Source organism: Lonchura striata, chromosome Z (assembly GCF_050655825.1).
Source record: "Lonchura striata isolate lonStrDom1 chromosome Z, ASM5065582v1, whole genome shotgun sequence".
Lineage (NCBI taxonomy): Eukaryota > Metazoa > Chordata > Aves > Passeriformes > Estrildidae > Lonchura > Lonchura striata.
In genome coordinates, this window is record NC_140740.1 from 82,150,469 (window position 1) to 82,162,880 (window position 12,412).

At 40.8% G+C, this 12,412-nt stretch overlaps 1 protein-coding gene across 4 annotated transcripts in view; it reads left to right on the forward strand.

The window, feature by feature from the left end:
* PSD3 (pleckstrin and Sec7 domain containing 3) overlaps window positions 1-12,412 on the forward strand; it is a 119,140-nt gene that overhangs the window by 81,720 nt on the left and 25,008 nt on the right. For all 4 annotated transcript variants that reach the window (XM_021534826.4, XM_021534824.4, XM_021534828.3 and 1 more), the window contains 3 exons: window positions 669-712; window positions 8,475-8,668; window positions 11,076-11,146. In XM_021534826.4, coding sequence (XP_021390501.3) covers window positions 669-712; window positions 8,475-8,668; window positions 11,076-11,146 — 309 coding nt within the window. The remainder of the gene's footprint in view (window positions 1-668; window positions 713-8,474; window positions 8,669-11,075; window positions 11,147-12,412) is intronic.

Below are 12,412 nucleotides of genomic sequence, written 5' to 3' on the forward strand. Positions count from 1 at the left end.
ACACCAAGGTGATTAGGTGGATGGACCACATTTCCTATGGAGACAGGTTGAAAGAACTGGGTTTTTTCAGCCTGGAAAAGAGAAGGTGTAAAAGCAATCTAAATGTGGCCTTCCAGATCCTGAAGGCAGCCTACAGGTAGTTTTTACAAATGCATATAAGGAAAGGGCAAGGGGCCATGGCTTCAAACTGAAAGAGAATAGCTTTAGAGTATATGTTAGGAAGAAATTCTTTACTGTGAGGGTGGTGACCACTGGAACAGGTTGCCCTCAGAAGCTGTACATGACCATCACTGGAAGTATTCTGGGGCTCTGAGTAACCTGGTCTAGTGAAAGGTATTTCTACCCATGGCAGGAGTGTTGGACCTAGATAGTCTTTAAGGTCCCTTCCATGGGTATTTCATGATTCTATGTTCTTAAAAAGGCACAAATTACAAACCCCAAAATATTGCTTGAGAAAAATGACTGTAATCTCAAAACACACATTCAGTATTTTTTTCTTAGGTGGAATTTCTGGCTGAAGATTTTCACATTACCATTAGCAGATACAGGACTTTCTTGATCAGAGACCGCCTGCTTGCTGATATTAGCTGGGTATCTTTCCTTAGCATATTAATGTATGTGTAGGAGGGGTCTAACAATAATTCCATCTCATTTCTCTCCCTTTGTAGGCCCTCTACAATTCAATCAAGAATGAGAAGTTGGAATGGGCAGTGTAAGTATACTTCTGTTGTAGAAATTAGAAGTTTAACAGTAGTACCTGTGTAGTAATCTGTTTATACGTCCTGTGTCATCGTCTGTGTGGGCTCCAAAACCTGTAGAAGATAGCCAACGTACATAATGAGTTTGCTTTCTTGCTAATGAATGACCTGGCAATACAGCATCATCTGTTTCTCCAGCAAGGGGAGTTGTTAATAGTAGGAGCCAACTGCATTTGTAAGGAAAGAGGACATTTCATTTAGTAGGAAACTTCAGCCTGAAAAGAGAGAAATTAAATCCTCTGTTGTTCTATGGCTGCATAAATAAAACAGAAGTTGACGTCTCCCTTTATCTTTCTGTTCATTGTGTCAGAACTGCTGAATAGAAACACACTTCTTGGATTGAGTTTCCTGCTGTTGGTTTATTGTCTTGGTTTATCTCCTGATTAACTATGCATAACTTGACAACAACCTAATGTGAAAGATGATAAATGGACAAAGTCTGATATCACTCCCTCCAATCCTTAGTTGCTTTTGACAGGATAACACTTGTTAACTATGTAAATGCTGCAGACAAGAAAAAGCTTCAGTTTCTGATTGTGTTAAACTGACATTTCTCTGTGCTTAGGTTTCATGTGGTCTAGTTATGCCAGGAAGGTGCAGAAGTGTCTACTCTTTATTTTGCCACTTGCAGAACAGTGGATTTTGGTATAAAATAGGAAAATGATGTCTTATATATGTTTCAGCTATACAATGGTATTTCCCTACACATATTTACATATCTGAAACCTCACCTTCTTGGGAACAGCGTATGTCTGGAATGCATGTTCCTGCACCTCTTGTTCTAGAGTTTCTAGCAACTGCCATAGGTCTTGTAGGCCCAGTGGCTTCTGATCTTCATTGTTTTTAGTTCATGATCTGCAAACAAATTTCTTGTTAGGGTGTTTAGTCTCACAAGGGCAGCTGGTTCCAAGTGGGATTGCTGCCCCAGTTTAGAAATGTGTTAGGTGGTGTCAGAGTAGTAAAGAAGGTGTGCTTTTAATGAGAATCAGCAAGAAGTGCCATCTCTGATGAGCATTAAAAGTCATGGTGGGAGACATTTTCACAGACTGTGTCTTGGACCTGGAACATGCTGTGTGAATCTTACATGTCACACTGAAGCTGTTTGCCAGACACTGTCACAGGTACTTTAGAACCAGCAGAATCCATTATGTGACTTTCTCAATGTCAGAATTTTTGTCCAGCTCTTGCCAAGAAACTATACCGTGTCTAATACACTTGGGCAGCCTCCAGGTGGGAACTGGCTCATGACTGGCTCTGCTCCCATGAACCTCAGTCAAGGTGATTTATGAGATCTTGCTCCTGTATAGGTGGTAACTGCTTTGATATTTACATAGTCTAGTCCATGTCCTTTGGGGGAAAATTCCAAGCAGGCTGAAGAGGGATAATTCAGACTCTTTCTTAAATAAAGCTTTGAGTGGATATAAAGCTACTTTCTTACAGGAAAATGCTCAGAATGCCAGTTGTCTGCTCCAATCTGAGATTGACACATAGCTAGGACTAATGTTACAATTAATTTCCATGATGAAAAACAAAGCTCGTTTTGGGCATTGTCAGTACCTTTAGAGCTGAGAGTACTGGCTGGAAGAGGAAGTGTGAAGATGTTTCTCTTCATTTTTATAGAGATGTGTTGTTGGCGTAAAATAATAACCCCAAGAAGCCCTGGGACTGCCTGAGCTTGAGGGAGGAGGCACATATATCTCTTGCTCTGCTGTTGTGATCTGCAAAGAAAGCTGAATAGGAAGGAAGCATAGTCAGTTTTGTTCTGGTGGGACCAAAGAAAATCCTGTCTCCCTTCCAAAGATTATTCCTTTGCTTCCATAGTGCACTTGGCAGGCTAAGAAGAAGGAGGTGAGGCAAAGGTGAAGATAGGTCTGCAAACCCCAGTATAAGCTCTCCTGCAATGCTGGCATTTCGAAGGAATGCCTTTCCTCCAGCCAGAAATCCTTTGAGGATCCTTTGCTCATCAGCTAAGCAAAGGTTTAAGAGCTACTCTGGAAGTACATTATTTAGTGGATTAATGGCTATCAGTAAGTCCATAGGCAGGAAAGGGTAATGGTGAAACATAAGATGGGGAAGGACTGCTATCCAATCCTTATCTTACTAGCTGTGAGCTAGGTGTGTTATCATCTTATGCAGTTTGCAGTACATTTCCAGTAGAATTACAGTCTGATCCAAAGCCCACGCAAAGAAAAGGCTACTATTGACTTCAATTTTGTAATCACGAGAAGTGACACCTTAATCAGCAGATGTTCTCCAGAGACTTTCAGTAGGAGTGTTCATTTATCCTTTTTGAACAGGAAAGCATGAGTACAGCTGTGAAGAGAGAATTGCATTACAGTTTTTCTTCTGCAGTCATGCCTGGTTCAAGTTCTCCACAAAGTTAAAAGTGAATCACATACCATAATCTGTAAAATAAAGAGATCTGACCTGAAATGTACACTAGTCTGGTGAATGTGGGATCTTGACAGCACACTTCAGCTCCACACTGCAAGCCCCAAAGGTGTGAACTGTTCTTCATGTCTATTGTGGATGGGCTTAAATTTGAAACAAGGGAAATTTGAAATCAACCTTTAAAAAGGTTGGTTATGAATTTAAACCAAGGCACAGGTTTGCCTGGATAAAGTACAGAAGTGCTTTCATTGGAGGTTTTTTTGAACTGGTTGTTCAGTCTGGAATGGGTTAAGAAGAGGAGATCCAGCCATAGAGGGAAAGAGATTGCCTGGCGTCCTAACATCCCTACATTGTCTGTAATACTATATCCCAAGGTTTCAGGTGTTTTTCATTCTTTGGCTTTCACACTGATCATTGTCAGCTTTAAGCTGAAAAAGAAAAAAACATTTGATTACAAAAGTGCCAGAGCTAAATTATGTTTTGTTTGCATGATGTCTACATGGAAATGTCATGGTGGCCATTTTTGTTTTCCTTTGTAATACTGTGTCTTTACTGTTGAAAGTAATAGAAATAAAAACATCATCATCTTAAAATAGGTGATCTAGAATTAATATATGAATTTCCAAAGTACTGCTTACAAAATTGCTAAAGCCAAATGGCTGCATTTGGGCCAATTGTGTCCCAAAAGCTTTCTCTCAGCAGAACAGTGTAGTTCAGGAGAATCACTTGTTTTTTAACTAGCCAATTACATACTTCTCTAACCAGAGAAGTTTACAGGGACATAGTGTATTCTTTTTTTGTTTATCTAGGCTACACTGAAAAATCATCTCCTTTCAGCCTAAACAAAAGAGGTCATTCAGATAGTGATGGTGGAAAAGAGATGCTGCCAAATCAAACTGTGATGCTGAGATCAGGGTAGTTAAAAAGACATCTCTGCTGGGGCTCACCTTTTTCTAGGTCAAACTGAGAAATCTCTCCCTGTTAGAATTAACTTTTGTCTCCCAAGTTCTAGGATGGTTCCTGCTTGCAACTTCTTGATTGGTTTTAGGATGGGGTCAGGTGGTATTCAACCTGGTTCTCCTTCTTCCCTCCTCCCACTGGGAAAGATACCAAAACTTGTCTCAAGTCAATTTCCTGATACAGATGCTGTTAGTTTCATGGATGCATGTTACAAACCTGAATTTTTTTTCAATTGCAATATTTAAATGAACTCAACCTTCTGCTGTGTCATATAAGGTTGCTATTTGAACAAATGCAGAGATTAAGCAGAGTTTTAAAAATTAAGAGCTTGACCACAATTGTTCCAGATCAGTAATTTCAGAATTTTCTGAGGCAGAGCCTCAAATCAGACCATAGATTGTACAGAAATAATTTTGTTACTGAGAGAATCGGATAGTTCTTTTCTCGCAGAAGACAGAAATGGGACATCCTTTATAGAGTCTTGATGGGAGAGGCAGAAGATGCTTTTCTTCACCAAAATGACAACATCTGAATTTTCTGTTTTTTTCCACATCTATGTGTTTGAGAATAAGGGGCAAACTCTTTCTAATTGTCAGTTATCATGTATTTGGGAAGGAAAACATTGCTGTTTCAGTGCTGTGGCTGCAAGTGATAGCACAAGCAGGTCCTGAGTTTGGTGTGCTGGTTCTCATGGGCAGCCAGAGGACTGCTCTCTCTTTAGGTCCTTTTTCAATGAGACAAGCTTACAGAAGTGGAACTGAAGCTTCTTGTTTTGGGAGGCCTTGCAAACATCATGTGCCATAAACAGAATCTTAGAGAAACTCTACAGATGGTAAACCTTTTCCTGTCACCAGTACCTTGCAGAGAAGAGACACTGTGGATCCCATTTCCCATGAATGGACAGTGGGACTTAAAAGAAGTTTTGCAGCTAGCAACCCTTTTCAGTCATCGAGGAGGAGTCACCAGAACAATTGCTTCCAGACCCAGAGCAGGGAATGACTTTCCTCTGCTGATCAGGGGCAGAAAATCTCCTAAGACTTCTGCAAGCCTAATTTGAACCTTCATTATGGTGGTTTGCATACTGAAAGGTTTTGGAACCTTTGTGGGTTTTTCCCTCCCTAAAGGCACAAGGAATGTGTTATTTCCTGTATGAAATGGAAAAGAGAGGCAGTGGTCCTGCCCTTCAGAAGGACCTGAGCTAACGCCTGTGTGACACCACATCCATGATTTTGAACGTACCTGTGTAGAGATCACCACTGAGTGATCCCACATCACTGGAGGCTTTCACACTGGGGATGTTACAGCACATGGGTGATCTGTGAGAGCCATCTGAGAATGGGCAGGTAGCCACACTCCCCACACTTTAGGGTTTCAAACAAAGATCAATTTTCATATTTATGTATCCAGAGGACCCCCCCCCCCCCCCCCCTTTGAATTTTCTACAGTTCTTTCTTGCAAAAGCACACTAAGGGCTTGTTAGAAGTAAGTTCCAATGGTTAAATCCCTGATAAACAGTATTTGGGACCTATCTATTCAGCCAGCTTTGGAAGATACCTGAGGGAAAGCTAATACCTGAACTTTTTTTTTGCTATTTTGACATTCCTCCAAATCATCTTGCTTTCTTCTTATGTTTGACCACTGAAGTAACATGGAGTTGAGCATTTGAGCAAATGAGTCCCAGATCCCCTGGTTTTCATCCACATTCTGTTTGTAATGAGTCCTTCCTGCCTCTCTGTCTCCCTTCATTGCCTCTTGAAGACTTGTGCATCTTGCCCTCATGCATCTTGTCAGAGCACTCAGCTCTCAGAAATGAAGCTTCTGGGTATCAAAAAAGTCCCATTTTCGTGATAGAACAAAAGACCAGTTAAAGGTTTGTTCAGTGCTCCCAGCAGTTATGACAGCAGATATTATTTTATCCTTTCCACTATGTCTTTTGAGGAATACCTATTTTAGCAGCTACCCTAGAAGTGCTGAGTTTAAGAGCAGTGCTCCCAGCTCTTAGTGGTGTCCAGGATCCCCCACAGGATTGCTTATCACACTACTGTGGCTGCTTGGTTAAGGGCACTTGTATATTCTCACAGGACAATTGATCAGTGTACAGTAATTCATTCCTATAGCTCCAAAGGACATAGTTTATTCCAAGAAAGTGTTAAGCCTTTTACTGCAATTCATCTCTGCTGACAAGGAGAAATCTGCTGTGTCCTTGGCTAAAATCCCAGAATTCACAAGGCATTTCTGTGTGACAAATCAACCTGTGTGCTTATGCCCTTTGAGAGATTTTAGTCTGGATTAAGTGCCCCAGAGTCATGTTGAGAGAATTTGCTTCTGGAATGGACATATATCTAAGGAACATATAAAACACAGTGGCTCAGACTTACCAGCAGCCAGTGAGTAGACTCATGTAGCGTGGGGACAAACAAAATTGTCAGAAACACCTACACCTTTTCAACTGGGAGAGGGCTTCAATTAAAGGATACTTGAAGAAGTCCTTACTGCTTTGGCTAATAAAAAATTTTTGTAGAACTTTATGTGCTGGAGTGGGAAAGCACACTGTAGGCTAAAGATGCAAGGACTGCTTTTCCTTGAAGGAAGCAGATCTTCAAGTAAAAGTTTCATTCCTCTTAATTAGGAGACCTTGCAAGACAACATAATGAAGATATGGTGCATCTCCTGACTGTATTTCTATAATTTTTTATGAGGTGATCAAAATCAAATGCTTGAGAGCATTCCTTGCTACTACAGAATTCACTGATTCAGCCCCATGTTTCTGGATTTGTTTTCCTTGTTGTCAGACCAGCCTCTTAGCCTTTTACCTCCTTAGACTAAATTATTTCCCTAAAGACCATTTCATAGAATCATAGAATAATTTTTTTTTTGGAATCATCTAGTTTGGAAAAAACTTACAAGATCATCAAGTGGAATCTTTAACTGAACATCACCCTTTCACCAAGTGCCACATCCGTTTGTTTCTTGAACACTTGAAGGAATGGTGACTCCACCATCTCCTTGGGAAGTTTGTTCCAGTGCTTAACCACCCTTCAGTGATGAAATTTCTCCTGATGTCCAGCATGAAACTCTCTGGGCACAGCTTGAGGCTATGTCCTCTCATCATTCACTGGTTGCCTGGGAAAAAAGGCCAACCCCCACCTGGCTAAAACCTCCTTTCAGGCAGTTGTAGAGGGTGATAATAAGCTTCCACAGCAGCAGAGCTGAGGATAAGATAGATTTGTCTGTAGCCTGCAGTCTTGGAGGACATATTTTTGAATGGTCATTCCCATAAGCAGCCATGGTAGCACTTTATTCCTAAAGGAGGTTCTGGATTGATGTGTGCCTTGCTAATCATCACATAGTACGTGCCTTTGAGCATAGAAATGCATTTGGAAGATCTGCTTGAACTTGCTCTCTCTGCCAGTCATCTGCCAGTGAGATGCATCAAGTTGAGGTCCACCCCCAGTGGGCTGGCAGTATTAACCATCATTATGCTCAAATGATTTTTTAAAAATTTAAATCAGATGCTGGTCTGAGGAGGTGTTGCTACCACGACTTTCCAATGACAGCCTTCATACTCCCTGACACACCAAGCACCTGGAGGGGATTGTATGCAGATTTCAAAGCATAAAGAGCTACTCTGTAACCTGGCCTGTTCTCTGAAAACTGTTGTCCTACTCTTGTGATGGACACCCTTTACTTTCCAGGTTGCCTAGTCCTTTCTAGCCTTTGCCTGTGACAAGCAAAAAGTATTTATTAGTCAGGCAATTCTTGTGACTTGCATTGTTGTCCCCAGGAGCTCTGTGGAATACATTGCCCTAATAAGTAACATTTTCAGCAGCATTTTGTTTCCAAAGTAAAGATGATATAATTCACCTAGTGTCGTTTTTATTTTTAAATTACTAATTTTATGCTAGTCTGCAGAGGAAAATAAAGAAAAAGAGGTAGAGTCTGTGTTTCATATGCTAAGTTAAGGGGTAAGCCACAGTGATCTGTAGTACTCTAATTCTTTTCATTTACATATAAGCTCATGAAAAAATTGGGGGTTTTTCAGCTGAACCCAGCAGGCATATATTTCCCATTTTAGCACTCAAATGCATGGAATTAAAAATAGGCAAAGTTGGAGGACACAGAATACTCTTGAAGTCTTATCTTTTGAGACAACAATGAAATGGGCTTTTTGAAAATCTGTGTCCTGTGCTGGTAAAGTAGGTGAACTGAAGCTCTGCTATAATATGTCTATATTTTGATATATTTCTAGATTTCTTCCTAAATATGGCCCCCTATAAAGAGAGAGGTATATTTTGACAAAAATTGCTAAAATGAAACTTTGCTGGTCAGTCTGTCCTTCATGCCTGATTTTCACTGCTTTTTAAGGGATGAAGAAGAGAAAAAAAAATCTCACTCGGATGGTACAGATGAAAAGGATAATGGCAACCAGACAAAGGCTGTCAGTCGAATTGGCAATTCAAATAACCCGTTCCTGGACATCCCTCATGACCCCAGTGCTGCCGTGTATAAAACTGGATTTCTGGCACGGAAAATTCATGCAGATATGGATGGAAAGAAAAGTGAGTAATTTTTCAATTCTAATGTTATTTTCTTGTTATGTCTTCACAATGCCACTTACCAATGAACCCATGTACTTCTCAAAGCAAATAGTGGTGCTTCATTAGGGGAAATAGCAGCAATAACAGGTAACACAACTGCATTATCACACTCTCACTGTTATGCTAGAATTTGCAATGTTCAGTCCCATTTGCAGAAGCTCTAATGCATAAGTATAAGAAATAATGTGATACAGCAAAGCAATGTGAATTTTTGGGCTAAAAAAACCTTAATATAGTGGTTTACAGATACAAAATAATTTCAAGTGAATTACAGTAGCTGTTCTGCAGTAATACGATAATTCTCCTTTTCCTTATGTGACACCAGATTGTTCCAGATCTCCCCTTCTCTCTGGGTCTGTCTTTAAAGAAAGGCTGTTCTTTACCTCTGTTTAGAAGATGCTGTTCCCTATTTTCCCAGCCATGGATCACATATCCAGTGAAGGGTAGCAGCTTTTGGCAACAGACAGCTTTTTAGTATGCAGTTCCTCCCTGCCCCTTTCTTGTAATAATCCTGCTGTGTCCCTTACTTACCTTCTTCCCTTTTTGTCCTACTTCTGTTTGTGTTGCACTAATCATCCAGGGCCTCTGATGCACCTGTGTGTGTTTTGTTGTTTGTATATCTTCATTTGTTGTCTATAGATCTTGGAAAAAGCTGAGGTTAGTCAGAGCATCTGTGTTTTCCCCAGTAACTGTTGATGGTTGCCTACTCATGATTCACATTGGTAGGCTAAATCCCAAAGACAAAAGTCTGGCTTCATCATGGGTTTCCAGTAGCAGCCAGTCTCTCTCCGGCTAAGCTCTTTGGTGTTCACATGTTTTGCTAGTCTATTTTAGAAGGTACAGTTGGAGGTCAGTATTTTCAAGATGGAAGCACACAGCTGGACTACTGGATTCAGACAGAGGTGTCAAAATCAAGCTGACCTAATTCTTTGTGATGACTGGATACTCTAAATAGACTAGTCTTCATTAAACATCTTATTCAACCTTAATGAGTAATTGTATCTGGTTGCCTTTATTAAATTATTTCTTTAATTATAAATACCAGAATTGCTCATTATTTAGCATACTGGTCACTGGCATTCTGGAGATACCTCTTTTGTGAGTAATGCAATTAGGACCATGTTTTAAGAAGTTCCTGTACAATTTAAAGGTCTGCCTTCCTCAAAAAAAGTTACATTCTGGCTTTCCAGGTGCTAATAAAACTTTGTTTGTTTGTTTGTTTCTTAGACTTTTTCATGTTTCATGTTTCATTTTCTGTTGGAGTCCTTGCAGGGCAGAGATTAACTTGTGTGGGATTTCTCATTAAGTGATGTGCTAGAATGGTCATCTGTATTTTTCAGGAACCTAGTTCTAAGGGCTAAAGCACTCTAGGCACTTAGAGGAGAAAGGTGTAACAGGGGCTAGTGACTGGAAACTGAACTGAACAAATGCCAGTTAGAAGTAAGGCCCATTTTGCAAGATGAGAATTATTAACCTCTGGGACAAGGGACTTGTAACCTCTTCATCTTCACTTTCTGTCTTCAGATCAGAATGGGGTGCCTTTCTGAGTGTCATTCTTTAGTTGTGTGTGTATTAATTTTAGTATAGTGTCAGTAATACACTATATGGATATTTGGTGAGGAGTGAGTGTAGATGTAGGCTTCTGGTCTCTGGTGACTGTAGGGCTTGCACATAATTCTCTCCCTCTGTCACACCTGAATTCCAGACTGGATCCTTCAGCCTTCAGGCTGAATTTACTTCCCCCCAGCCACTGCTTGTCTCTAGGAATTTATGGGCTAGATATGTTGTCTCTGTTATGTTCTTCAACCTCTAACTGACTTCGGCTTTCTTGTGGGGTTGGGCGTTTTTACGTATGATTTTGGTTGGCACCCTTCTCCTTTCTTAATGCCACCTTGGGACTGCAGCAGCAGTAAAGGGGAATGATGCTCTGGGGAGACAGTGCTTTCTGTGTAGTATCCCACTGGTTCTGAGCAGCTCCTGCCAGCCTGCTGTGGCATATAGAAAGACTGCTTCTTTCTGAAAACTGCTGTGGTGCAGAGCTCAGGCGTAGTTGTGTAGGGGCAATGTCTGCCTGTCTTCAAGAGCACAAAGATTGGATCTCTGTGTCTCTCTGTGGCCTGCTTTTTGCATTGCTTCTGTTCCTTTCTGATCCAGTCCAGGACTGTCGTCAGGGTTGTTGTATTACTGTGTCTCACAGCAGGTACATGCAGGCACTATGACATGCAGTGCTAAGTTGCATTGTCCTTTGAAAAAGATAGTTCAAAGGAGGTTTAACACAGGACTAACATGTCCTACAGCTCTCCCGTAGCATAGACAAAGTATAAAAATGGATCTGATATAAATGGGTTTTCATTTGTTTTCTTTCCAGCTCCCCGGGGAAAACGAGGCTGGAAAACCTTTTACGCTGTGCTGAAGGGGACAGTCCTGTACTTGCAGAAGGTAGGGGAAATCACTGTCTTTTGAAAACTAATTAAAGAGGGATAAAGCAGCATGCATCCTCTCCACTCTCTTAGCGCACCTCCAGGCTCCTTTCCCTCCGATGCACAGCATGGCTGATCTCCCTACCCCCACCCTATTAACACACACATTCAGGCATGAATCCTCTCATTGACACCCTGTCCCTTTTCACAATTTCAAGTTCAGTTCCTCTGCCCACATCCACATGTGCATCCTGTAAGTTCCAGCATATGCCACTGCTGTCTCACGCAGCAGAAAAACCAGCCAGCTTCACCAGCAAAGACAGTGTCACCTCTCTGCACTGTGCACACATTCCTCTAGGCTGCTTCTAATTTTGCATTTCGTATATATGACTTTCCCTTCTGTAAGGTTGTCCTCCTTTCCCACCTTTTCATATTACGCTTTTCTGCAGTGCCTGCAAGACCAGCTGCAAAACTATTGAACAACAGCTTGGCTTTGGTAGGAATCTGCAGCTTCTGTTCCTTTGCAAAATTGAAGGATAAAAGGATACTTTTTTTCCACAAAGCAAGAAAGGACTGGTTTCTAACAAAATGTGCTTCCTGACAGCAAGATGTCTAAAAAAAAGTCAGATTAAATCCTTCAAGCCTTTTGTTGCAAGCTTAAATATATTATAGTACATTTTTAACTACACTGTTAGAACATAAAATGCAACATATGAGTGAGAACTGTCAAAATCAAATAAATGGCAGCAGCTAAGTAGGTTGTTAAGGCTTTTTGCCCTCCAGTATAGATGAAATATTCATGGAATAGGTGCTGCTTGTCCAGACTGCCCTATATTGCAGAAGTATACTTCTTTGAAAGCTGTTTTACATTTTCACTCAAAAACTGATAATTTTGTAACTATCAGGAGTGCAAGTACATACTGCTGTTTCCTCCTCCCCTGCTGTGGCTTTCTGAAGTTGTTGGTTTCACTGGAGCCAACCTCAATAGTCTCTTGAGAAGAAAGAGTGATTTGAATCAGGATATTATAGCCTGAGTTTTACAAGAGGAATGCTCGGGGTGCAGTACATTTTTGAGGGTGCTGAAATCTTGAAACAGATAAAACTGCAGTCAGTATACAAGATTCGGGCTGAAATATGGATGTGATATGCTCAGAGCCAGTGCAAGACACTAAAACCAAGTCTGCTGAATCCCAAGTCCTTTTGCTGGGAGCACATTCAGGTATTACTAAAATGCCTTAATGGCAGGCTTGTACTTGCCCTTTTCTGACCAAAGTGTATTCATCTG